This window comes from Fusarium poae, chromosome 2 (assembly GCF_019609905.1).
Source record: "Fusarium poae strain DAOMC 252244 chromosome 2, whole genome shotgun sequence".
Lineage (NCBI taxonomy): Eukaryota > Fungi > Ascomycota > Sordariomycetes > Hypocreales > Nectriaceae > Fusarium > Fusarium poae.
The window spans coordinates 7,189,964-7,213,969 of NC_058400.1; the positions used below are offsets into that span (position 1 = coordinate 7,189,964).

The following is a 24,006-nucleotide window of genomic DNA, read 5'->3' on the forward strand; positions in this document are numbered from 1 at the left end:
TAAGTGTTCACTTCCGAGATGAACAATTAGATCCTGACCCCAAATCAACCACATCATGATTTAAGATTGCATCATAGCTACCTATCTAGGGATTGGGAAAAGATTGGAAAGATTTTGTGTTTGGGTATGCAACAGTGGGGAGACGATTGGTTATAGCAAGCTGAAATTCACGGGAATTGTCACTGCATAAATAACATGGCAGGTGCCTGCACCTGCCATCAAGGCATCAAACATGTTTGCCGCTGGAAACATATAGTACCTACTAGGTACCTAACAATTGAATTCATCAGGCATATTAATGCTACTCGGGCTACTTCTTATGTTATTTATTTTTGTAGCCTAATGTTGAAGACCAACCTTTCTGCCACCCACCAACCTGTGCACCTGCACCTGCACCTACACACCATTCGTCAACTCTACCTTCTTCGCAACACTGAGATGGATGAAGATTCCGATTTTCAGGACTTTAGCGTCATACCTCCGGCGTGTTGCTGTCTTTGTGGAGCAGAAATCCGTCACATGGATGACCCCCCAAAATGGATGTCACAATTCCATACCGGTGAGTACAACTGCCCGATCGAGTCAATAAAAATCAATACCTAATCTCATCATGCCAAACATAGTATACGCTACGGTTTTTGAACCAGATGCAAAAGCCTATCTATCCATTGCCGGTCGTAGGGAAGATGATGACGACATTATAGACGTCCACCCTTCGGATATCGCTTGTCATGGAAAGGAGACTCTCCGTATCAATCTTATGCCTGGTGTCTATCGCCAGCTCTCACTAGACTGGCGCGCCCCCTTGACATTGTATACAACAGATATGTCACTGGAGGCATGGGGCTATCCCTTTCATTCAGCATGCTGGAAGATGCTGACAGCGTTCCGACCAATTACGCAGCAGGATCTACAAACGTTATTGAAACTTGGTCGCGCGATGCCAAAGCAAAAGGGTATGGTAAACTGGGGCCATGACTACGGTGGGCGAGCAAGACAAAGACATGCAGTAGCACCGGGAGAGGAAAGCATTCTTTTGGCGCCGGTGTTCATTGCAAACTACAACATCGATCCTGGTGACATTAAAGTATTCCACCACATCTTTGAGAATCACGGGCAGGTTTCCTCACAATATAACGACCGACCGGCAATCAAGCTACGACAAGTAACACTATCGGACACTTTCGCCAAGTTTCCCAACGAGATTCTATTCTTGATTGTCGAACACCTCACTCTGGACGATGTCACTTTACTGAAACAGGCCTCTCGTACAATTGCGAATCTTGAACTTCCAGCTGGATTTTGGCGCAATATGTTTCAAGCGGGACAAACGTTCGACTACATCATAGAAGCACAGCAATACTCGCAAGTCGCTTGGCGATCCGTATGTCGAGCGATAAAAACAGTGATAAACAGTGGTGCGTCCCATCACTATGCAATATGGCTCAGGAAACATAGCTGGGGTATGTCTCGTTTGCTCCACCAATCTCTTGAAGCAATGCATGACCAGAGTGCCTGTCTCGGGGATAATCCCCTTTCGCTTGGCGAGTCGAATGCACCCAGAAACTCGGATGACTGGGTTACAGTACGTTGCGTACAAAGGTTTCCATGTGACACAGTGGACCAAGGATCCATACTTATTCAAATTCGCGTGCTTTCACTGCCTACCCCGATCCACGAGATTTATGTTTCTACAGTCGAACTATTCGGGCGGCGATACATATGCGGCTTGAAGGTAGTGGATGAAAGCAATAATGGCTATTCAATTGGCTTCCAACACTATCAATCAATAGAGATTGTAACCGGGATTCAAGGGATCACGGGATTTGATGTTGCCATAGATCAGCGTGGCATCAGAGGGCTTTCGATTGTCGATAAAAACGCAAGCAAATCTCAGTGGATTGGAGATCACGAGGATATTCCCAAGCAAAAGCTTCGTTCCGGTTTGTTTGGGGATTTGGTTACAGACCTCAAATGTGGATTTGACGTAAGTGGCCAATTCAATCATTTCCTCCGGAGAACACAAGCACAATAAGAATATCTCAACTGACAAGGAAATAGGGTGTCAAGCTTGTAATGCTATCGGTCAACGAAGCCACTTCGACCCATTTAAACAACCTCGAAATAGACGAGTTGAGGCATCCAATTTTATGGTACCCCAGAGTTCCCAACCCGGATTTGACATTCCATGCCATTGAGGACCATTTGGTGATAGATCCCATTGGGGAATTGGAACTTCCGATATGCTTCGCAACATTCGCAGAAGAGAACCCTGAGAAACTTAGCCGTATTGTGGTTCGACATAGAGCTCTTGGAAGGAATGTGTGGGATGTCGAATCCATCGCAATGGAGTCTTCTAGTGTACAAGAAACTTCAGAATTGGGGCTCGGACGTACAGACCATCGATACAACCACCGCGAAGCTATGGCTTATGATCACGAGGAAGCCTTCGAGATCGATGGACAAGGTGGAGAACTGATTAACTATACGACGACATGGTGGCTGAACGGTATGATGGTGGGGTTGACGGTAAGTCGTCTCTCATTCTGTTTGTGAAACAGGAAGTCTGACCTTTTTCAAGCTAATGACAAACCGTGGCCGAGCATATGATTTTCTTGGTTCGATTGATAAGTACCAACCGCCTGATGGTTTACGGTTTTCTACTAAAGAACCCGGAAATCGTACAATCGTTGGCTTTTGGGCAGATTTGGTAGGTTGAAAGAAATATTCAATTACGTGTCAATGCTAATTAATATACAAATAATATAGACTAGATTTACAGGCTTCCATTGTTTGGGACTTGTACTCCGCTAGATGAATCCGCAACTTTGGCAATGTAGGGAATCGGGCAAAAAAACACAATTATCAGCGTCTGTTTTATGCGGCATGGCCGTCAGGAAGGGTTCATTAATGACGATTAGGGTCATGTATCGCACTCAATTGTAAATATTTGCGAGTTCAATAGGTTAAAAGCCACCACACCGTTTCGGATAATGTCTTGCAAAGCGTCCCGTGGTTGGTCATCCGTCACCAGGTAAGCTTATGTCTTGGAATATCGAGATAGACATTCCTACAGGATGTCGCCCTTTCCCCTCTTAATCAATAATGGCGCATCTCTAGTCAATCCAACAACCATGGATATCCCTTCTCGACCAAGACAGTCTGGACCAGGCGGCTATTTTGTCATATCATCGCGTGTTCACGGTCAGAGTCATCTACCTAATCCGGTATGCGTAGATACAAATCGTTGCCGAGCATGTCTCTTCCCTATAGAGATACGGAAGGAGTCTATCGTGGCGTGTAAGCAATCTGGGCTTTGGTTCCCTCTATCTGAATGGCACTAATTGTACTCGCAGTGACTTCCGATGGCAACGTATCTACCGCATTCCTGATGCACCAAGAAGAGTGCTTCTTGCCTATATACTTCGACAAATCCCTCAACACGGCGTTCCGGATATGCTCACATCCTTCCTGCACTCACGCAAGGGGTCTTGCCGTTACTTTTCATGCCGATTGTGCCCACATTGCTACTCGCTTCGGAAACCCTCTCATCAGATACTGTCCGTTTACTGAATATTCGTATCAGCCAAGCAAGCAGCATCAGAATGGGCGAAGGGAAAGAATACGTATCCTGATCGAGAATGCACTCCACAGAACATATGGGAACCTCTCACCAGAGTTGTGGCGCATTATTTCTGATGATGATGAGCTGATCAGACTTTACACCATAGCTGAAATTGCTTTGAATTGCCGTAAAAGCGAATGGTCTATCGATCTAGCAACTACGGTTTGGGCCACCTATACCACTGTTGATGGTATAGAATACGTGAACTCATTGTCCGAATCGCCTACACTCAGAGCTCGCCTAGTTTGGGACAGCACTACTTTGTCAGACGTCCGGCACTTATACGTTTCCAGTGATCATCTCGGGATTAGGCAAATCGCTTCCGACACTGCCTTGACCGAGGTCAATGTATCAGCTCCTGTCTACTGGCAAACAATATCGATTGAGAGTCGAAGGATTGCATTTACGGGCGATGTGAGTGTTTGTGGCCTGGAAAAGTAGTTCTGTGATGTCTAACTCGTGAAAGGGGTACAAACTACGAGAAGTGTCGAGCTCTTCTCTTGTTCAATGGCCCCGCCCAATGTCACCATCCAGTCTTGGCTCTCTAGCCTTTTACTACGCTGGGTGGGGAGAAGGAGAGGCCATTGCGAGGATGAAGACCTTCACTTTCAACCAGAAAGGCACGGTTGGTTACTCGGTCTGTTGGTCGAGTAACGAAATGGTTTCCATTCACGCAAACCAGGCTGCTCAGGAGATCACTAAACACGGTTCCAGGAGCGACAAGCATTCCGAATACAGTAAGCACAATAATTTGAAATGGACATATCATTCTATTGAAGAAGGCGAGTACATTCAGCAAGTCTGGTTGCGTGGAACTACCAAGTATGATGCTTCCAGCGCTCTTCCCTGCTGGGGTGAAGGAGGTTTAGGGTTCCATCTATCTACGTCCTGGGGCACGCAAACATACAAGAGGCCCAGCGACATTGCCCTTGCGGTAAGTTAATTCCCTTCTTCGGGCATTTCGAATGACTGACACTTTCAAGCTCGTTACTAACAAAGGACGGTTGATAATATCTGGGAGCTACCCAGGTCATGACGCGAACAATACTCCTTTCTCAAGATATCGCGAGTGGTTGATGATAGCTAAAACGGAGCCTCACGAGCATATTGCGATGTTCTTCTCCCCTTCAAACAATGGCATCCCTCTCTTTGCCTCGCTAAAGTTACCGGAAGATAGCAAGAACATATCTTTACCAAAGCAAACCTCCCTTAGTCCCATGCCACAGTTCAACCATCGCCGTTCGCTACACTACTCATCAGCCTCTTTGGAGGATGTCATAAGTGTCACAGTATGCAGGGGCAAAAGCAACAATGACACAGGGATCATCCGGAAATTTGATCTGGAGAACAGTTGTTTTACTGAGACCAAGTACAGCAAGGTCGCAGGACTTCTGTTTCGATACGCAGATGGCCGTGAAGCTAGTGTTGGATGTTTTCATTTTGATTCGGGTGAAGAGCCACTCAGGACGAGTGAGTCTAGAGGATTATCCGTAGGAACACGACCTGGAACAATAACGCAACTACCACCACATGTATCAGCTGTAAGCGTTGTGCGTCCAGAGGAGGAGGAGGAATGGACTTGGATGGAATTACCTTGGTCTGGCACACTTGAATGGTGGTTTGATCCTGATAACCTTGACACCAACATCAATCATGTTGGTCGAGTTGATCAGCTTGGGACGTTTGATGGCTAGTGCCCTGTTTTGGCATGACTCTTCTGCTGGCTTATTTCTTACCTTAATTTTAATTCATTGTTCGTTTCTGTTGGTGAAACGAAATTATGTTCGTTCGTTAAATTACACTTCGACCAACAACGTTTCAAATTAAATGGTGATTACCAACAGCGCCAAACTAACTTCGAAATAGTGTTGACTCGCGTTGAACATTTTGTGTGTTGAAATATCCCTTTCCTTCCTGCAAAAGACATCATCAGAACCCATCTTTCTTTAACAAATTAATTTTTTTGGTTTATCACCATGTCTTTCGCTCTTACTACATCCATTCCATGGCCAAAGAATCTTCCGTCTGGTTGGACCTTGACGGGAAAGGTGTTAACTACCGAATCATCCACGGCCACATATCTGATCCAGGTCAACAACGGTGGAGACACGGACTCTTTGTCTGCCACCGTAACCATTGAGCCACAACACTCAGAGCACAATTACGATTCTGTTTACACAGAGACTTACAACATAGACGAAGCTAAGCATACAAACGTAGTCTCTCTTCACTGCGAAATGAGCGAGAGAATGCCTCAGGAATGCACCATCAGCATCGGAGGACATGACTCAACACAGGTCTCATATACAGCCGGCGCGACGGACGACATGCTCACCGAAACTTTTGTTGATGTTCCTATGGTCATCACGGGTGGTATAGAGTATCTCACTGGAAGTCCGTCAACCTCGGTTTCTGCCAGTGTTACTTCCGATTCTCTAGCCGAGAAGGGCAAGCAAAGCAGCCCGACCGATGTTGATATCACAAGTTACACGAGCAAGCCCACATCTACACCAAGTCCTACGGTTTCCGTGAGCGAGTCTGAGCCTACATCAGGCGCACCGTCAAGCCCAAGAAATGTCTTGAAGTCTATGGCATTGTCTGCAGTCGCAATACTGGCTGTTGTGCTATGACGAGCATATTAGTGTTGGCAACGTTGAGATCAAACCGGATATATTCACTGCTTGCATCAAACCGGAGGGAGCAACGTCGATAGCGCCTAACTGCCCCTTTATCTTTAAAACAGTCTTTCTCTGAAGATTGTTTGTCTTCTCAACAATATTAGAATCAAAGTTTCTTACCTCGCCGTTGCGCAACTACATACCCATCGGTAACAATATGGTCCAGGAGTCAATGATGTTATTAAAAGTGACTTTGCTCAACTGTATCCGGGGTCGGTGGGTACAAAACAAACACAGACTTGTATGGTTCATATAACCAAAGTTTGCTGGATATGGTTTTATGCTTTGACATACGGGGGGCTCGGCACAATTCAGTGGCCGTACGGTCATACAAGTTTTCTGGTAGCATTATATTGCAATCCCATTCACTGACATATATATGGTTTATTTCATCTTCCGTGGAGGACACTCAGTGAGTGGTCCAGCAAGACTCGTATCTCTCATTCAAAACTATTTCCTCATGGGCAAAAACCTGTTGGTGCTTTCAAATGCTTTATTTCTAAACGTCCGCAATAGCGAAAAGCCCTTTCCCTATGAACATGAATATATATGCCCAAGACCCCGCTACCACAAAATCCTTTCTTTGTCACTTTTCATCTCACTAAAACCACGGCAAGTGGTCGCGAGAGTGCGCTTGTTCAGATATATGTAGCAAACCTTTGTTCCTTCCCTTTCACACAAAAATGAGTACGTTTACTGAACAACAAAAGCTTCACTTGAACACGCTGGGTTGGCCTATATATGACTCCCTTAATCCTTCCCCTTCTCTTTCTCTCTCCCAACAAACATCCATCTCCGCATGAGTTCTGGTCAACACAAACAGCAACTCGTCCCTACAAAGAATCTGCACAACCTGCTATCACTATCCACTACCGTCATCATGCCTTTCCAACTTCGCAGCCGCCAACCGGTCCAGGACCCCGAACGTCGAGTCTATGAATACCGCATAAAGTCTACTCTCGTTTACGATCTTGATCGACTGCGGGACGGTCTTGAGATGAACTGCGGTCGTAACAACTTTACGGTCTACGGCGACATCATGCAGCTTACCATTCGAGTTCACGTATACCAGGCTAAGAATCTAATTGCGCAACTCCAGAGTGAAGGCGCTCTCCGTCGCGAGGCAACACAAGAACTTCCCAAAGTTCTTAGGGGGCATATCATAGCGAACGGCTGGTATCAGATACAGCCTCATGATCGAGAGTAAGAAAGAAACCCTGAAGCGCGATACATCCTTTGTGATTGTCATTTCTTTAGCGACATATTTCGCTACGAGGTGAGAGAGCTTCCTTCGTTGGATGCTTCATGTGAGTGTGCCCTAACCATCACAAACCGCAGGCCGATTTGGCTGGAGTAAATCAAGGCTAGCATACAAGTAGACAGTAGTCACCCCAAGAGGTGAAAAATCTCAGACAGTATAATTGACAATTGTTCTACGATTTGATAGTACCCCAAGCTGCCACGTTATGATGTAAAGTAAATGCAGTATTGTGATTGATGATGGATTTTGCTGCGTTGCCCTCATAGATGCTATTTAAAGATTTCTTGTTATTCCACGGTCCTATAGTTTAGTGGTAATGACGTCGGATTTTGACTTGCATCAGAAACCTTCCGAAGACCCCGGTTCGAACCCGGGTAGGACCTCACTTTTTTGCATTCTACTTTACTACTCTCTTTACCACCGCACTCCATTCTTAAGTCTCAATCTGGACACTGGTATATACCACAGGTCCTATAGTCTAGTGGTTAGGACGTTGGATTTTGATGAACCATCGAAACTACTTCCGAAGTCCCCGGTTCGAACCCGGGTAGGACCTCTCCTTTTTTGGCTCTGTCCAACCAAGCTTGACCACATGATTCATCGTTCTCGTTCTCCAAAGCTGGGCAAGCTGAGTGACAGACAGTTTGGTATTTTTGTGCTCAATGGATCCAAGAGTGGTCTTTTCTGTATATTAAAGGAAGAAAAAGCGGGTTGTATTTGTTTTTTGGCAGTGCAAAGTCGATCCCCGGGAGGAATCGGTCACAAAACTGCAGAGACAATTAATTACGTACGCTCTTCCGATCTAGACTAGACACATAACATCGGGTCAATTATAATCTACGCCATGCATTCGACTACCACAATCTACCATCTTGGACTGTATGTATGACAAGTTTGGTGGAATTCCACATTAAATCGCATTATAATTACAGATATATACCAATCCTATATCCAAGCCAAATCGCCATCAAAGCCTTTTGTACGTACCGCACGACTTTAAAAAGGTACCGGGACATTACGCTCAAGATAACCAAGCCACTTGGGCAGACGACGCTTCGACGGAGCATCAGCGCCGTGTTGTAGGTCCTCGATAGCACTAGCCCACTTGATAAGCTCTGCCTCGGCCCAAGCTGTTTGCATAATGCCCAGGCCGAAAGGCATACCAGATTCTTTCGAGTACCCGCCAGGGATTGTAATCACTGGGTAACCAGCCTGGGCGGCGATCTGAGGAGCTTGGGCGACTTGAGGAGGTACGAGAAGACCAGAGAGCTTTTTGCCCTTGTACGAAAGGGCGTCGTTGATACCCTTGCGGGTTGACGATTGACAGAAATCGAGGGCCTGCCAATAAGTTTCGTCTCGTTCACCATTGGTTTCGAGCGAGGCAAGGAAACCATCTTGTCCGGAGGCAAAAGCAGGATGGCCTTTGCCGTCCTCGTAGGGATAACCGCCCTCAGTTCCGTCATACTTCTTGTTAAACCTAATGGCTGTTAGAGTTGCTACTCGATTGGGGATGAAGAGTGACTTACTCAACAATGTCCTTGAGGTTGCGGACGTTGGTATTCGTGACCTCACTCAGGTAGGTTTCAATGTTGCGGTAAAAGTCAACCTTGATGTAGGTATACTCCGATTCATTGGGGAATCCTCGCGTGGTACCGTAGTCCCAATTCCACCCATCAGGGCTGACAATAGTCTCATAATTGGTAATCTCGGTACCATTGATGATAGTCGCACCAGCAGATTTGATCAAGTCAATAAGCTCCAGAAGCTGAGACTGCATGTCCTCATCAGCATGAACCCAGAAGCTCTTCCAGGGAAGGCCAAAGGTAGCCCCTTTGAGAGCCTTCTTCTTGGACATGTACTGCGCATAGCCACCCTTGGGTGTTTTGTCCTTTTGCGCAGAGGTGTAATTATCGCGACTGTCGATACCGTAAATAGCATCGAGAACAAAGGTAGCATCCCTTACAGTACGCGCAAAGGTTCCAACGGAGTCCTGGTGTTCACTCTCAGGAATGACGCCAGCACGGGATGTCAGGCCAACAGTAGGCTTGATTCCCACGAGGGCATTGCGGTTGGCGGGGTTGATGACTGTGCCAAGGAATGTCAGTGGGAATGCTTAAACATGGCATCTACTTGAAGCTTAACTTACCACTGCCGTCAGTCTCAGTACCAAGGGAAAAGGCAATAGCATTGGCTCCAACACCGACTGCGCTACCTGTAGAACTGCCGCCAGGATTGACGGTAAAGTTATAGGCGCTGCGAACCTGGCCACCGCGGGCAGAGTAGCCTTCTGAGTAGTCGTTGCTGCGCATGTCAGCCCATTCGCTCAGGGCAGCTTTGCCAAAGAGTACGGCGCCTGCGTCACGAAGCTTCTTTACGACGTGGGCATCGCGGGGGACAACGCTTCCAAGAAGTGCCCAGCTTCCCGCTGTGGTTTCGAGACTATCTTTGGTTCCGATGTTGTCCTTGACAGTGAATGGAATACCGTGGAGGGGTCCTCGAACTTTGCCCTTTGCTCGCTCGGCGTCGCGTTCAGCAGCGATTGCAAAAGCGTCGGGATTGATCTGCATAATAGAGCTGTGTGATGATTAGCTTTAGTCGCAAAGTGTATCTATGTTGATCACGGCGCCATTCCCGAATCGAGACTCATTCATCGCAAACTCACTTGATGTACTCCTCAGTCTGGTACGTCCGGATGAGGTAGCAGGTGACGAGCTGAACAGAAGTAAGCTTCCCAGCTTTCATGGCGTTCTGCATCTCAGTGAATGTCGCTTCTTCAAGCTTGAATCCATTGCAGTCTGCCATAGGGAAGAGATCAGAGGTTCCAACATTCTTCTCGAGCGGCAGCAGGTTGGCATTGTATGAGAAGAGAGGTTCGTTCTGTTGGTTTGGTTTGGCGTTTGCGCCATGGTTAACAATGAGGCCAGCGGCCAGAGACAAGCTGAGAAGCTTCATGGCGATGAAAGCAACAAAGATGCAGTGAAGTCGAGGAAACGGAACAGAAAAGGGAGGATGCAGGCTATTATTATGTTTATTCCCTAGAGACGCATCTATCCTTAGCTGGAAGGAAGCTACAGGGGTTTGTGTATCTCCGCTGAAGGCGCACCTTTCTTGTGGCGGAAAAGACGGCGTTCTTCAGTAGGTGAAGTCCATATGGGAGAGCGGGCCCAGAGACTATTTTAGACGCTAAGTAAATGACATTACACATCGAATGTCATGTCAATTCTGACAAAGGAAAACATGGATTGAAGAATTCCATGGCTTGGTTGATCCTTGACAGAAGCCCTGAATGGGTTCGACATTTAGTGGGTTGGGGCGGGTCTGCTCCCTGTAAACTTAGCGGATGTAAGCAGTTTAGGGATTTACGGTAGGCCTAAACTCGATCGAGGCATTGCTTGACGGCCAGAGATGATGATATGATCGTCACATTCTATTTGAGATTTCGATGAGGACTTGTAGATGAGATTGTCTATGATAATCGCTGGTGGCTGATGTGACAAACAGATCTCATGCAACCATCAACGCCATGAACTATAAAACATGGTCATCTTCAACGTGCCACGACCTCACGATATGGACTGGGACACAAACAAATGAAGGGCTCAATAGTGGTTACACATTTTGTATAATTTACAAGATACTTTAAACCATCTTGTTTAAAAGAGGATGGCATGCATATAAGTGACAATGTGTACAGTACCTATATACTCACAAAACCATGTCCTTCATCAGTCTCATTTCCATGCTCTTTCTGCATCACTCGAACTATTCGCATCCTGTGTATCCTCCTTTATTCTGAAATCCACTTGTACCAAAATTCCATCTGCACTATTCTCACTCCTGTTATCTGCTGCTGTATTACTCATTCGGTGCACCTTGGCTCCCTCAGCTGAAGTGTCACGACTCGTTAGAACGTCGTGCTCGGGTCGGAAATTGAGTGATCGCAGCGCTGTGCCTCCCTTGGAACTCTTCAGCTTTGCTGATTTCGTTTTACCCGTGCTGTCGCCCTCGGTAATGTCTCGCCGTAGGACAACCTTGTCAAACAGAGGCTTGAACCCCGGCACCGAGAGGGCGATGAGCGTTGCGCCGATTTCACTGACTTCGATCACTAGCATAGGATTATCTATGCAATGTTAGACAACATTTCATCAGTGGCGTCTTCAACTTACAGGCCCATGACATATCCATGTTCCATTGTCCTTCAATAACTAGCACCAGGCGTGCAATGGAGATGGCAATGACACTAATACACTGTAAGCCTCCATCAAAGTTATTCTCGGGATAAAACTCACGAGATGCCAGGTAACAAAATACATCCCAGTTGTACCTTTCTCTTCTTCGGCATCTCCAACACCCGGAGCATCACGATCGGGATACCGAACAACAAAAAGTCGCATATAAGCGACACTGATGAATTGACGCTGTATACCAGTCCCCATTGCAAACACGTGTAATCCTCAAAGCCAGGCTGCCACTCATAAGGCCATAGTCCTGTGACAGGAGTACAATGGAAGATGATAAGCAACAGCTGAGGGATATATCCAGCTATAAGAATGCCAAAGACAACCCAGATGGCTAGTCGGAGACGATCATGGACGGCGCATAGACGATGGTAGAATGCAAGACCGGACATGCGACAAAGTAAAAGTGCCGTGGTGTATATAATGTGAGCTATAAAATCGAGGACTTCGGTGTCTTTGACAGTCGGCATGTCGAGAACATATTGGATGTAGGCAAAGTGTCGTCCGGAACCCAGCTGGATGAGTTCGATGCAAAGTCCGACGAATGCAACCAAGCACATCTAAGTCGCATCACACAATTGTTAGTCTTTTTTGACGATGCTACACTACTCAACGGAGAGATCGGAATGATCGACGCCCGTAATGGAGACGCCAAGAAAGAAGGAAGAATAGAGACATACCCATGATATCAACGTCAAAGCATCGTCAAAGCCAAAGCGGCGCATCAAAAACGCTCGCGAAGCAAGGCGACCCAGGACAATAATACTGGTCAGAACTGTAACAAATATAATACCCGCTATGGCCGATGCATCTCTTGTCTCGTTGAGATAATCTGCTGTAATGCCCTTGGGAACTCTGCCGTCTTCAAAGGCCTTTGTTACTTTGGGGTCCGGCATGGCGAACAAACACAAAAGACCAAGAGATGATTCTTGGATTGGAGTAACCTGACATGCATTGGATCCAGGTATCAAACATACACGACACAAAATTGGTAGTGGAACATGTCGTACCTTATATGAAGCTGCTACCTAATGTCTGGACTAACAAGCATCCCTACCTACTACAGAATGCCCTTTCAGGTACACATTTTCCGCTCCCATCGAACCTCGGAACACAAAAAAAGAAACGAAACCAAAAGCGGAACAGAAAAAGCCGTTACATTGTCCGCGTGTGTAATGTAATGCAGTGGTCTCTAAGAGATTTCTCCAACAGTAAATTAGCTACCCTCCTTCCACCTGCCACCCAAATTTAGCTTTCAGAATCGGCCGAGATGGTCGGTCCATATCAGTTCTAGTCTAATCTGAACGTATCGGGTCACAGCGGGATGTGTTGGGATCAAGGAACCCGCGCCAGAATGACACAAATGGCGCTCAACTTGACTTCGACAACAAGTAAAGTTTTGGCGTCGCAACCTAACAACTGACTTGGTCAGACAGGAATATTCTGATATGGATAGCCAGATAGATCAATAGTGATAGCTTCTGAGAGAAAGAGACAGCAAAAGAAAGAAAAGGCTCACCATCAATCGCAATCTGATAAAGCCCTGAACTTTAATCTATGGCTATTTGTTCAACTTGCAGGGATCTCGCTCCCCTGGAAGCACATCAAACATCAACAAGTGACAGGAAGAACGGTTAACTGTGCCGCCGCTAGCCCGTTCATTTCCATCACATATCATCCTTGGTTGATCTGGGGGTGGTAAATTACTTCCTTGATCCGTAGTTCTGTTGGTTCGTTGGAATGGTTCCTGACAGATTGGCGTACGCCAAGGAACATTCGCAGTCCCTTCTGGACCAACATGTCCTGATTAATGTGCCCAAAGCTTTACAGGAATCACTTCAGAGAAGCGTAAGACAAAAAGCCACTCATTCCCTTATGTGTTGGTGGCTGCTCCCTCCTCCCTTGCTGCACAAGCTACATACGTTTTGATCTGCGCCAAGACGAGGCCGAATTGGCTTGTTTAGTCTCCCGCTTTTAGTCACCGGCAGCTTTGATAGGTAGCGTACAGCCGTTGAAGGTTTTTAACTCGTTATGGTACTCAACTCTCTTCAGCGTGTTACGTACCTTGAATTCGAGTTGCAATTCCTTCAGAGATATAGGATCGTCATCCTGGATTTGTGTATTGTCACCCCAGTCCCAGAACCACTAGCTCGGTACTAACTTCAGCCGCAGTTTCGATTTCTTTGACAGCTTCTCTTCTTGGTCAAGTTCAGTAACAGGGATTTGACCAAGTATTGTGGATGGGACGGAAGACTCGGAACTGCAGCAGACAGCATTCATGTGATTGTGCCCAATGCTTATCCATTTCATTTCAAAACTCTTCAGCTTCTTAAACGAGGTTTTCTATGACTAACATGGAGAATGAAATGCCAATGAATGCTCTTTTAACGTCTAGCGCGGTATCTTGAAATTTCTAGCGTTTGGACTAACTGTATTCTTGGCTCATCATTTTGTAACGTAGCAGATTCTAAACAGCCTTACAACTAATAGTTCAACTGCAGTGACTTGCTAAGAAGATCTAGAAGATCTATTCTAGAACCCCGTGTAATAAATACTGCTTCTCATGCGGTTAGAAGCGGCCAAGCTGCCATCTCAGCTGAAACACGCCGGGAACAGAAAGGTCGGTCTTTCAACTCAGAGTGAAAAAGTTGTTTTAAGAATCTGATACTGTAACCTGTTTCTTCGGGCAGTTGACGGGAGATATGGGCATTCCACTCTTGAACAATGCCTTGATGTTCTCGAAGGCTTCCCTCTCTCCCCTCTGAAATGCCAAGTCTGTCAAGCCAGCAACATGGGGCTGAACGACTACCTTGTCACTCGTCTTGAAGTACTCATTCAGGCCAGGTTCGTTCGTAAAAACATCCAATCCGGCTCTTGTGATCTTTCCACTCTCTAAAGCATTGATAAGAGCAGTCTCATCGATGATAGCTCCGCGTGCAGTGTTGACAATGAAGGCCCCGTCTCTCATGATTTCCAACTCTTTAACTGATATCATGTTTTCTGTTTCCTTCGTAAGAGGACAGTTGATAGATACCACGTCTGACTGAGCAAGTAGCTCGTGGAGTGATGAGCAATATGTCGCCTGGTACTTTGCCTCATCATCGGCACTTAACCGTCGACGGTTGTAGTACTTGATCTTCATGTTGAACGCAACCGCTCGCCGGGCAAGAGACTTCCCAATGGCACCCATCCCAACAATCCCCAGCGCCATACCCCAAGGATCTCTACTCGGCACAACAGGGCCTTGCCAGTTGCCCTCTCGCAGCGAACGTTCACCACGGTACGTATCTCGGATAACAGCCAGAATGAGAAAAAAGGACATGTCTGCGGTGGCTTCGGCCACAGCATCAACACTGTTGCAAAGCCATATCCCTTGCTCGGTACACCATTCTGCAGCTAGATCATCGTATCCGGCTGCTGATGATGCGATGATTTTACAGTGAGGGACGAGAAGTTTGAAGATCTTGTCGAATGGACGATAGGGGGGTCTTCCCATTCGAATTATGAAAGCATCTATGGGGCCATGTTTCTCGAGCATGAGTGGTAATTTTTCCAGAGCTTCTTGGTGATTAGTGACATCGAGAATCTGTCATACATGTATCAGTCAGTATTGAGGCTAAAAGTTTGATACTTGGGGTCTTAGAGAAGTTGAGAATAAAATCGTAAGTGACTAACATCATAGTCAAAGTCTTTCTGGAACTCTTCGATATATTCTTCACCAATGAATTTGGGTCTTCCTAATGACACTACACGAGGTTTCCGACCCATTGTCACGTCTGATGGCATGGTCAAACAGTCTCTGGCTTGAAGCTGATATTTCGAAGTGAGCAGGGGTTGGGACGTTATGAAGACCGTTGTGGATTCCCGGTTGACAATCTGAGGGATGATAGATGCAAGAGGCATTTATTGTTTGACCCCAAACGAAGTGGAGATGTTCTCAGGACGTCAGTTTTAGAACCCGACGTCAAACATCACTTTGATAATCACGAACTTCGAAGCCTACATGACTATTCTAAAACTCTGCCCATATTTGACCCAGTCCACATATCTTGAGTTAAGTATTTTGTAGACCGGTTGAAACTAATTTTCACCTACTCGGCATAGAGCAGGTACCTACAAAGGGGAATTGACTGAATTTTGCCTCAACTCTGTTAAGATGCCTCACATTGTAGTGACACAGCCGTAGCTATGTTCATACCCAGGAGTTTAGATATAGTTGCCGGGCAGACGTTGGATAGTAATCTCATTCTACACCACGTTGCATCGAACATTCAGGGTTGAAGCCATTGCTAGCTGGAATACAAACTCCATCTCGAAGGAAAACCGGTAGGGCTACAAAAATAATTCTGTTAACTGCTTGGGCCATCGTGTTAAAGAACCAGGCGGCGATGCAAGCGAGTAGTGGTTGAGCGGCACCAGAAGACTCATGACTGGCTGTGCTCCAGACGTCGCCCAAGCATTAACAGGATCTATCTAGCTGTCTGGTTCCTCTTTGTCTATTCCCACTTCCAAGATTGTCCAAAAATGATCTGATATGGAAGGGTCCAGGGCGCATATATGCAGCCAAGAGCGGGCCGTTGCGTGGGAGCTTGTCATGCAGAGTTTCAACAGCCTTTTGCCTAATTAAACGCCAGTATTTCTCGTCAGTCGATGGTATTTGGGTGAAGTGAAATGGTACAAGCCAGGGAGGCAAGGGAGTGAGTACAGAAACAGTTACCACTATTTGTTTGCAAGCTAAATGACGAGGATCGACGATTTGTCTACTGTATTGAAGTCGTCTATGGCTATAAAAAGAATGCGTCTATCCCCAGCGCCACTCGACAATAAAGGCATCCACAGACACAGACACAGACACTCTATCCAGCCGTCTCTACCAAACTCCATTCCAACACCACTACTCACTTCTTCTCATAAGGATCCTTGAAGAAAATAATCTGAACAGTAATATCGTCCCTCACATTTCGGCTCATGGGCGCATAAGTCGTCATCGCTCCGAGAAACAGGCCCCGTCGTGACCCTCCAAATGCGTTCTTCACCAAGCACACGGCCGCATTATCAAGATCTTCAATGACCTGGTGCTCCGGCGTGGCCCGCCACCCATCTTCTAGCTTTCCTTCAAACTTGGTCTCTTTGAATGGCTCAGGCTTGCCGTTTTTCTTAGCGGTTAGCCAGCGCGAGACACATGTCACGGCGTCTTCGTTACTGATCATGTCCCAAAGACCGTCGGAGCCGAGGATGACAAAGTCTTCTGTCTGGATCTTTCTGGTCGTGACTTCCGGACGAGCCGTCAGGTATGGAGGTGTAGTGTAGTTGGGCCGGGGTGGAGTGCCGTAGTAATCGTCCTGGACTTTGCGAATAACATCTACTGGCCACTTCAATCGATGGTCGCCAAACGCTCTTGTGACAGCAAGTCCAAAAAGCCGGCCAGAGTTAAGATTGAGCATGCTGTGAAGCTGACCGGGATGTTGCTTATCAAGTCTCTCTACTTCAAGCTCGTTGAAACCAGTCTGGTCGATGCTAAGAATGTCCGTCTCGTACTTGTTCGTCTTATTAGACCACGCACCACGAACTGCTCGCGAGTCGCCTGCGACGGCGGTGCGGAGTGTAGACGTGACGGGCTCGTAGAGAGTTAGAAGCGCGCATGATCCAGCAATGGCGGGTGCGACGGCCGAAATGACGGATGCAGTGCCTTGATCTTGGCCCGATTCGACAGCTTTGAGGGCTGTGTCAAAAATGCGATCGTCGAGACGGACAAACGCCTTTTGGATGGCATCATCGACTGAGTCAGTAGAACTGGTGGGTGTAAGGCTTGACAGAGCGCCTGATACGTACGGGACGAGAGCATTCCTCAGCACTTGAGAAGTCGCCCATCCTCTTGGGTGGTGTTAGCATGTCTCGTCTCATACAACTCCAGCGGCTTCACTCACGCATGTCCATCGTAAACGCCAGCGTACAAAGTCGTCGCTCCTCCAACACCTTTGGCAATTTTAAGGTCCCAATCATCCTCAATGGGATTATTGCTTCCCAGACGCGCAAAGTCTACGCGTCCTTTGACTCCTGCATGCCCCTCAAAGACAAAAGTATGGGCGTCCTCGCGCAGTTTAGCGTTGGCATCCTCGAGAATGATTGACTTGACAGGCGAATTGACGGGGATCTGTTCTTCTGTGGGGTAATCGCCCAAGTGAGGGACCTCGTTATTTGAGGTCTTCACAGTAGTAGTAGTACTCTTGCCACTGAAGATGTAAGCTCCAGAACCAGCACCGAGGATGGCTGCTGCTGACCACAAGTATCTTGCGTTGCCAGACGTCGATGTTGACGTTGACGTTGTCGTTTGAGTGGATGAGAAGCGCACATTAAATGAGATCCGCTTGAGTGACGAGCTTGAAGCTCTCAAGCTCCTGGTGGTTACGCGAAACATGATTTATTGTGCTGCTGTTGACTGTAGATGTAACCAGCAGATCAATGACTATGAATGATGAATGAGACAGGTGGCACAACCGTTCTTACCTTCAATGTCGATTGGAGGCTGATGATGAATGAATGCACCCTTGACTTGACCCTTTCGGAATCGGGCAGGGAGCTGGGAAATGAAAGAGAGGACGGGGTTAAACCCGATAGGAAGAAACCTGAATTATTTAATGTCCGGGATCTATGATGCCATGTCGATAACAGATTGTCTGACTGAGGGCTTTTGTAGTAGCGGTATCGATGGTGAGCTTACCCTGAAGCACTGGCATTCCTCAGATTCGACACAATAGTAAGCAAGGTTTACAAGTGATGATTACGAGTTCAGCAAAAAGATGTAGAAAGATGGCTCTGATGCGATAAACATTAGGTATGTTTTATTCTCAGTTCTTATACACTGATGCGATCGTGTCCCAACTTCAGACCAGCGTTTGGTGCTGCTTCTTCTCTGGCCAGTGAAGGTTTGTCCGATTGTTGGCTACCAAAACTTCACTGTCGCGAGGATAAAGACACAATTAATCGCCAAGGTACTAAGGTATTCATTGCCCAATCCCATATATCACAGTACATACAACGCCAAACCAAAGCATGCAATCCTCAACCATCTAAATGCTTCCCACTCAGCTGTTGGCAATCTCTTCCTCCTCATCTTCCCACTCTCCATCCTCCTCCATCTTTTCGTTAACCTTGAACTCGGCATCACCCGCGAGTCCCTCGCTGTCGAATTCATCAACATCCATATCACTGTCATACTCGAACTCGTCCTCATCATCCTCATCATCATCACCCTTGTTGCCGTCCTTGGCCTTGGCGGCCTTCTTGCGCTCAACGTTGGCCTGTTGCTCCTTCTTTCGCGCCTCCTTTTCTTGTCGGCGCTGCTCCCATCGCTTCTCGAGTTCCTTGATCTCGTCCTTGTTCTTGTGGATGTACTCGTGCCACATGACCTTGCCGGATGCAAGACCCTCCTCAACCTTGGTCAGGCGGAGGCGCATTCGTGGACCAAGCTCGACAAGCTTGACAGCGCGACGCTCGACGTTCTCCTCTTCCGCTTCGGGCTCGGTTTCGGTCTGGGCTGCTGCCTGTCTAGCCTTGGCAGACAGGACCTTTCGGGTTGTGGAGTCCAAGATCTCAACCTCGGCGTCTGTATCCATCTCACTACCGCTAGTCGCATCTGTCATATACCCATCGCCGTTCGCACCTCCAATCAGGAAATCTGCGACATCCTCAAGCTTGCCCAAATTGGGCATCTTGCCCTTTCGGCTGGTTTTTGTGGTAACAAATTGCTCGGCAGCGTTCAATCTCCTTAAAGGCTTGGAAACGGTGGTTGACTTTGTTGTGATAGCATAATGTCGAAAGTTGACGATGAAAGTGCCATCGTCTTCCTCTGACTGCTCGCGGTTCAACAATAAGACTCGTCGAATCGACTTGAGGGGTGTAGCTTGAGGGTTGATGGGAGGGAATAGGGACTGGAAGACTGTTGTAGCAAGGGACTCGAGGTGTCTAGGAACTTTTGACTTGTTGTCTGAGTCTGGGCGGGTAAAGTTGTTCATGACCAACTACGAGCAGTTAGCAGGATAAACTAGGAGCGATTGAAGAGTCTTCTTACCAGAGGGGGAGTGACAAACTCCTTGCCGCCACCCTTGGGGTGCTTCTGAGCTCGCTGAACATCCTTACATAGTGAGTACTTTTCCACGCGAAAGTTCAAGGTAGGTCCTCGAGGTGTCAAGGCCATTCGCAGGTTGGTATTTCCGGTCTCTGATCTCGAAAACAGCATCAGATGAGTGACGCCCAAAGGACCGCACATGGAAGCGTAATCTTTTAGTCTGTTTCCACGTCTCTCCTTCAATCGACTGGCAGTACCAGGCTCCATGACCTTTCGCACGTCGGCCGCAAGCTGGCTAACGCTGGTTCCGACTTCGCCAGCACCGATTCGAATAACCATGCTCTTGGGGTCCTTTGCAGAAGCATGTCCGGCAGAGTCCACATCGGGATTGCTAGCACCCAGATGGGTTCTCTTCTTTGTTCGTTTGCGTGCCATTGTTGTGGTTTTTTGTTGTTGAATGTATCGTTGAAACTTGCTTGAAGCTGGCTGTCGCAAATCCCAATGGATAGCAGAAAGAAAAAAAGTTCGGCGGGACCACGATAAGACTAGCGCACGTGCGATAAGAAGGTCTCCACTAAAATATTTTGAAGTCTTGAAGCAAGATCATCTTTCCATGAGTTAACTTTCGTCTTTACACACAAATTGCCCACCATGAACAGCGCAAAGAGAAGAAAGGTTGCGCAAGATGTGCCCAGGAAGTCCAAGCCTGCGGCCGAGGAAAAGCCTGCCCGGCCTGATCCCGAGTCTTCCAACGACGAGGAATCTGAAGAAGAGTCTGCGACTCTAGAGGAGCCTTCGGCTGAGGAGACGGTTGTTGATACTCCCAAGACCTTTAAAGATCTGGTATGACTCATTGACTTTTGTTCAAGTCGAGATATCTAACAATTATCAGGGAGTCAACGATGCTCTGTGCGAAGCCTGCGAGAAGCTCAACTACAAGTACCCCACGCCCATTCAAGAAAAGTCTATTCCCGTTGCCCTCGAGGGCCGCGATATCATTGGTCTCGCCGAAACAGGTAGCGGAAAGACAGCTGCCTTTGCTCTTCCTGTTCTCCAAGCTCTTCTCGACAAGCCCCAGCCTCTGTTCGGCCTCGTCCTCGCCCCAACTCGTGAATTGGCAACTCAGATTGGACAAGCCTTCGAGGCTCTCGGTTCGCTTATCTCGCTACGATGCGCTGTAATTGTCGGAGGTCTGGATATGGTTCCTCAGGCCATTGCACTTGGAAAGAAGCCTCACATTATTGTTGCGACACCTGGTCGTCTCGTGGACCATCTTGAGAAGACCAAGGGATTTTCGCTGCGAACACTCAAATACTTGATCATGGACGAGGCTGATCGTCTGCTGGACATGGACTTCGGACCCAGCATTGACAAGATCCTCAAGTTCGTTCCCCGAGAGCGACGCACATACCTCTTCTCTGCAACAATTAGCTCCAAGATTGAAAGCTTGCAGCGTGCCAGTTTGAGGGATCCTGTCAAGGTGAGCATCAGCTCCAACAAGTACCAGACTGTCTCGACTCTGTTGCAGCATTACCTCTTCATCCCTCATCCTCAGAAGGATGTTCATCTTATCTACTTGATCAACGAGCATGCCGGACAGTCTACAATCGTTTTCACACGAACAGTGTGGGAGACCCAGCGTATTTCTATCCTACTGCGAACACTTGGCTTCGGCGCAATCCCACTCCACGGTCAACTGTCTCAGTCATCCCGTCTAGGAGCCCTCAACAAGTTCCGTTCCGGTACACGAGACATCCTGGTCGCCACCGATGTCGCTGCCCGTGGTCTGGATATTCCTTCAGTCGATGTTGTTCTCAACTACGATTTGCCCCAGGACTCTAAGACATACGTCCACAGAGTCGGACGAACTGCTCGTGCTGGTAAGTCTGGTGTTGCTATTAGCTTGGTGACCCAGTACGATCTCGAAATCTACCTTCGAATTGAGGCTGCTCTTGGCAAGAAGCTCGAGGAGTACCCAACAGAGAAGGAGGAGGTCATGGCTTTCCAGTCTCGAGTTGAGGAGGCTCAGCGACATGCCCGAGTCGAGATGAAGTCGTTCAGTGAGGAGAAGGGTAAGAAGGGCAGCACACTGAAAGGCGGCCGCGGCAAGAAGGGTGGCAAGAGAGGCAGAGACGACATGGACAAAGAGGAGGGCTAAGTCTCTAGCTCGCTGTTCTGGAGTTGCGGCGGTTTGGCGTTGTTCAGGTTGGGGTAAAATTGTCAATTTTCAAGGATTCTTTATAGGTTGTTTCAGTGATTGAAGTGTACAAATGGCGATGTTTGCTAGTTGCGATCACCATCAGTACATATTGGCTAGACGAGAAGTGCGTCGATGAACCATCCTCCAATTACTTAGCTAGTGACTTGTCTAAGTAGTCGGCTGGTTTCTCACTGTTTCAATGGCTAAGACGTTATTTCGTATTTCCTTGTTTCAAACGACTTTCATTATCAACATATCCATCGCTTCAATTACTATAAGCCCTAGTGAAGGAAGCATGTCTGAAACACCGACGTACGTTCAGCTCCCCAACAAGCGGCCGCCTTGTACAGGGATGTCGAAGATCACCACAAGTTTCAACAATCAGACTTAACCGCGAATGGCTTCGCGGCATGTCAGCTGGTTTCGCCGATTCTTTTTGGCGGCAATTTGTAAGTGCGATCCCTGTTACTTTAGCAGCGGCCGCTTGTTAGGAAACGCATGGGGATGAGATGAAAGGACCCGAGTCTTGGGTAACTAACTGTCTGAGGATGGCTGTTTGTTGTATATAAGTGAAGGGAGTGAAGTAAAGAAACAATCTTTTGATCTCTATTCATTCGTTCATTCATTCTTTCTTTTCTATGTGCATTGATTGCACTGTCCATTCACTAGATATAACTGACATTCATTTTACTTCACTTTATTCACCATGTATACTTCAACTCTGCTCCTCACTCTCGCTGCGTCTGCGAGTGCTCACATTGCCTCCTGGAACAAGGGAATGTACTGTAGAGTAAGTAAAGTCCACTCTCTCCGTGATCAACACTGACTGTTCAGGGCGGCAACGATTCTTCAGTCGACAACGCAAACACCAATCTCGCTGTCAACCCTCTCTACGATCTCCCCAAGTCCAAATGGTGGATGCAAGCCGACCGTGGCTGCGATGTCGTTCCTCCTCCCAAGGGCGAGTTTCTCGAGCTCCCAGCCGGAAAGTCATTCATGACTGAGCTTGCCAACAACCGCGCCTTCACCACGCTTTCGTACAATGGAGACTTGACCACGGATTGGCAGGACGGCAAGAACAGATCCATGCCTTGGAGAGGTCCTGAGGGTGGTTGTCTCATGGATGGCGGTGATGGTTCTGGTGGAGAGTTGCACACCAAGAACATAGAGTCAACTGGTGGAACCGCCTGGGCCATTTCGTATGAAAGTGATATCAGCAAGGTCACCATGGATAACCTTGTTGTGTTTTCCGTAAGATACTAGTAAGGTCTTTATGCTTAAGTGGTGATATTCGGTTGACTTACTCGTCACAGTTCTCCTTTCTTTTGCGAGACTTGGTACGATGTTCCAGCCGATATGCCAAAGTGTCCGGAAGAGGGTTGCTACTGTGCCTGGCTCTGGATTCCCGACGGCTGTGAGTCTTGTGACAGTTTCCCTGACCTCCAAATCATTGCTAACTGTACTTCTAGGCGGCCAGTCAAACATGTACATGCAAAACCACCGCTGCAAGGTCACTGGTAGCACATCCACCAAAAAGCTGGGTAAGCCCAAACCCGCCGTCTACTGCCGCGAGAACCCTTCCAAGTGTGTCCCTGGACCTAAGCAGATGATGGTTTGGAATCGTAAGTCAACCATTCCTGAACAGTAGTCTTCTCAATAATGTTCTGACTCGTTGTAGAAGCTGAAGGCAACAACGTGAGCCCTCCCAATGGCAAGACGCCTACTTACAACCAACGAATGGGTTTCATGGATGGTGCTCAGGATGACATTTTTGTTGATGAGTCGGCTTGATTTGACGGAGACTCGTGTTTGAGTAGTTGACTATACCTTTCTGGAAAGGCAGGATTTCTCTTCTTAGCTGAGATGTTGTATTGACTTCTTTTTTATTGTTGCAAAAGTTCAACGATCAAGGTAACATGGTGTACTCTGTCGTGTC

General features: G+C 47.4%; 11 protein-coding genes and 2 non-coding genes across 13 annotated transcripts; 8 read left to right on the forward strand and 5 right to left on the reverse strand.

The window, feature by feature from the left end:
- Positions 1-519: 519 nt before the first annotated feature.
- Positions 520-2,814, forward strand: FPOAC1_006451 (uncharacterized protein; the record flags this gene model as incomplete). Its single annotated transcript, XM_044850934.1, has 6 exons — positions 520-559; positions 624-1,585; positions 1,847-1,987; positions 2,062-2,529; positions 2,582-2,710; positions 2,770-2,814. 6 exons carry the CDS (start codon positions 520-522, stop codon positions 2,812-2,814), a joined length of 1,785 nt encoding a protein of 594 aa, XP_044709646.1.
- A 320-nt stretch (positions 2,815-3,134) lies between these two features.
- On the forward strand, positions 3,135-5,319 carry FPOAC1_006452 (uncharacterized protein; the record flags this gene model as incomplete). Its single annotated transcript, XM_044850935.1, has 4 exons — positions 3,135-3,300; positions 3,357-4,039; positions 4,092-4,559; positions 4,609-5,319. 4 exons carry the CDS (start codon positions 3,135-3,137, stop codon positions 5,317-5,319), a joined length of 2,028 nt encoding a protein of 675 aa, XP_044709647.1.
- A 282-nt stretch (positions 5,320-5,601) lies between these two features.
- On the forward strand, positions 5,602-6,255 carry FPOAC1_006453 (uncharacterized protein; the record flags this gene model as incomplete). Its single annotated transcript, XM_044850936.1, has 1 exon — positions 5,602-6,255. One exon carries the CDS (start codon positions 5,602-5,604, stop codon positions 6,253-6,255), a length of 654 nt encoding a protein of 217 aa, XP_044709648.1.
- An 847-nt stretch (positions 6,256-7,102) lies between these two features.
- Positions 7,103-7,510, forward strand: FPOAC1_006454 (uncharacterized protein; the record flags this gene model as incomplete). Its single annotated transcript, XM_044850937.1, has 1 exon — positions 7,103-7,510. One exon carries the CDS (start codon positions 7,103-7,105, stop codon positions 7,508-7,510), a length of 408 nt encoding a protein of 135 aa, XP_044709649.1.
- Positions 7,511-7,860: 350 nt separating this feature from the next.
- FPOAC1_006455 lies at positions 7,861-7,947 on the forward strand. The gene has a single exon. It is a non-coding gene; the product is annotated as a tRNA-Gln (tRNA).
- Positions 7,948-8,031: 84 nt separating this feature from the next.
- FPOAC1_006456 lies at positions 8,032-8,120 on the forward strand. The gene has a single exon. It is a non-coding gene; the product is annotated as a tRNA-Gln (tRNA).
- Positions 8,121-8,560: 440 nt separating this feature from the next.
- Positions 8,561-10,516, reverse strand: FPOAC1_006457 (uncharacterized protein; the record flags this gene model as incomplete). The annotated part of the gene is made up of 4 exons (XM_044850938.1): positions 8,561-9,041; positions 9,091-9,649; positions 9,711-10,138; positions 10,227-10,516. The coding sequence occupies 4 exons, from the start codon at positions 10,514-10,516 to the stop codon at positions 8,561-8,563; spliced, it is 1,758 nt and encodes a 585-aa protein (XP_044709650.1).
- A 779-nt stretch (positions 10,517-11,295) lies between these two features.
- FPOAC1_006458 (uncharacterized protein) lies at positions 11,296-12,698 on the reverse strand (the record flags this gene model as incomplete). Its single annotated transcript, XM_044850939.1, has 4 exons — positions 11,296-11,684; positions 11,731-11,804; positions 11,854-12,362; positions 12,483-12,698. 4 exons carry the CDS (start codon positions 12,696-12,698, stop codon positions 11,296-11,298), a joined length of 1,188 nt encoding a protein of 395 aa, XP_044709651.1.
- Positions 12,699-14,455: 1,757 nt separating this feature from the next.
- FPOAC1_006459 (uncharacterized protein) lies at positions 14,456-15,588 on the reverse strand (the record flags this gene model as incomplete). Its single annotated transcript, XM_044850940.1, has 2 exons — positions 14,456-15,388; positions 15,478-15,588. 2 exons carry the CDS (start codon positions 15,586-15,588, stop codon positions 14,456-14,458), a joined length of 1,044 nt encoding a protein of 347 aa, XP_044709652.1.
- Positions 15,589-16,700: 1,112 nt separating this feature from the next.
- On the reverse strand, positions 16,701-18,220 carry FPOAC1_006460 (uncharacterized protein; the record flags this gene model as incomplete). Its single annotated transcript, XM_044850941.1, has 2 exons — positions 16,701-17,676; positions 17,730-18,220. 2 exons carry the CDS (start codon positions 18,218-18,220, stop codon positions 16,701-16,703), a joined length of 1,467 nt encoding a protein of 488 aa, XP_044709653.1.
- Positions 18,221-18,887: 667 nt separating this feature from the next.
- On the reverse strand, positions 18,888-20,305 carry FPOAC1_006461 (uncharacterized protein; the record flags this gene model as incomplete). Its single annotated transcript, XM_044850942.1, has 2 exons — positions 18,888-19,823; positions 19,874-20,305. The coding sequence occupies 2 exons, from the start codon at positions 20,303-20,305 to the stop codon at positions 18,888-18,890; spliced, it is 1,368 nt and encodes a 455-aa protein (XP_044709654.1).
- Positions 20,306-20,521: 216 nt separating this feature from the next.
- RRP3 (ribosomal RNA processing protein) lies at positions 20,522-22,028 on the forward strand (the record flags this gene model as incomplete). The annotated part of the gene is made up of 2 exons (XM_044850943.1): positions 20,522-20,713; positions 20,763-22,028. 2 exons carry the CDS (start codon positions 20,522-20,524, stop codon positions 22,026-22,028), a joined length of 1,458 nt encoding a protein of 485 aa, XP_044709655.1.
- Positions 22,029-22,776: 748 nt separating this feature from the next.
- FPOAC1_006463 (uncharacterized protein) lies at positions 22,777-23,861 on the forward strand (the record flags this gene model as incomplete). The annotated part of the gene is made up of 5 exons (XM_044850944.1): positions 22,777-22,860; positions 22,905-23,332; positions 23,384-23,484; positions 23,540-23,692; positions 23,749-23,861. The coding sequence occupies 5 exons, from the start codon at positions 22,777-22,779 to the stop codon at positions 23,859-23,861; spliced, it is 879 nt and encodes a 292-aa protein (XP_044709656.1).
- Between the last annotated feature and the right edge of the window lie 145 nt (positions 23,862-24,006).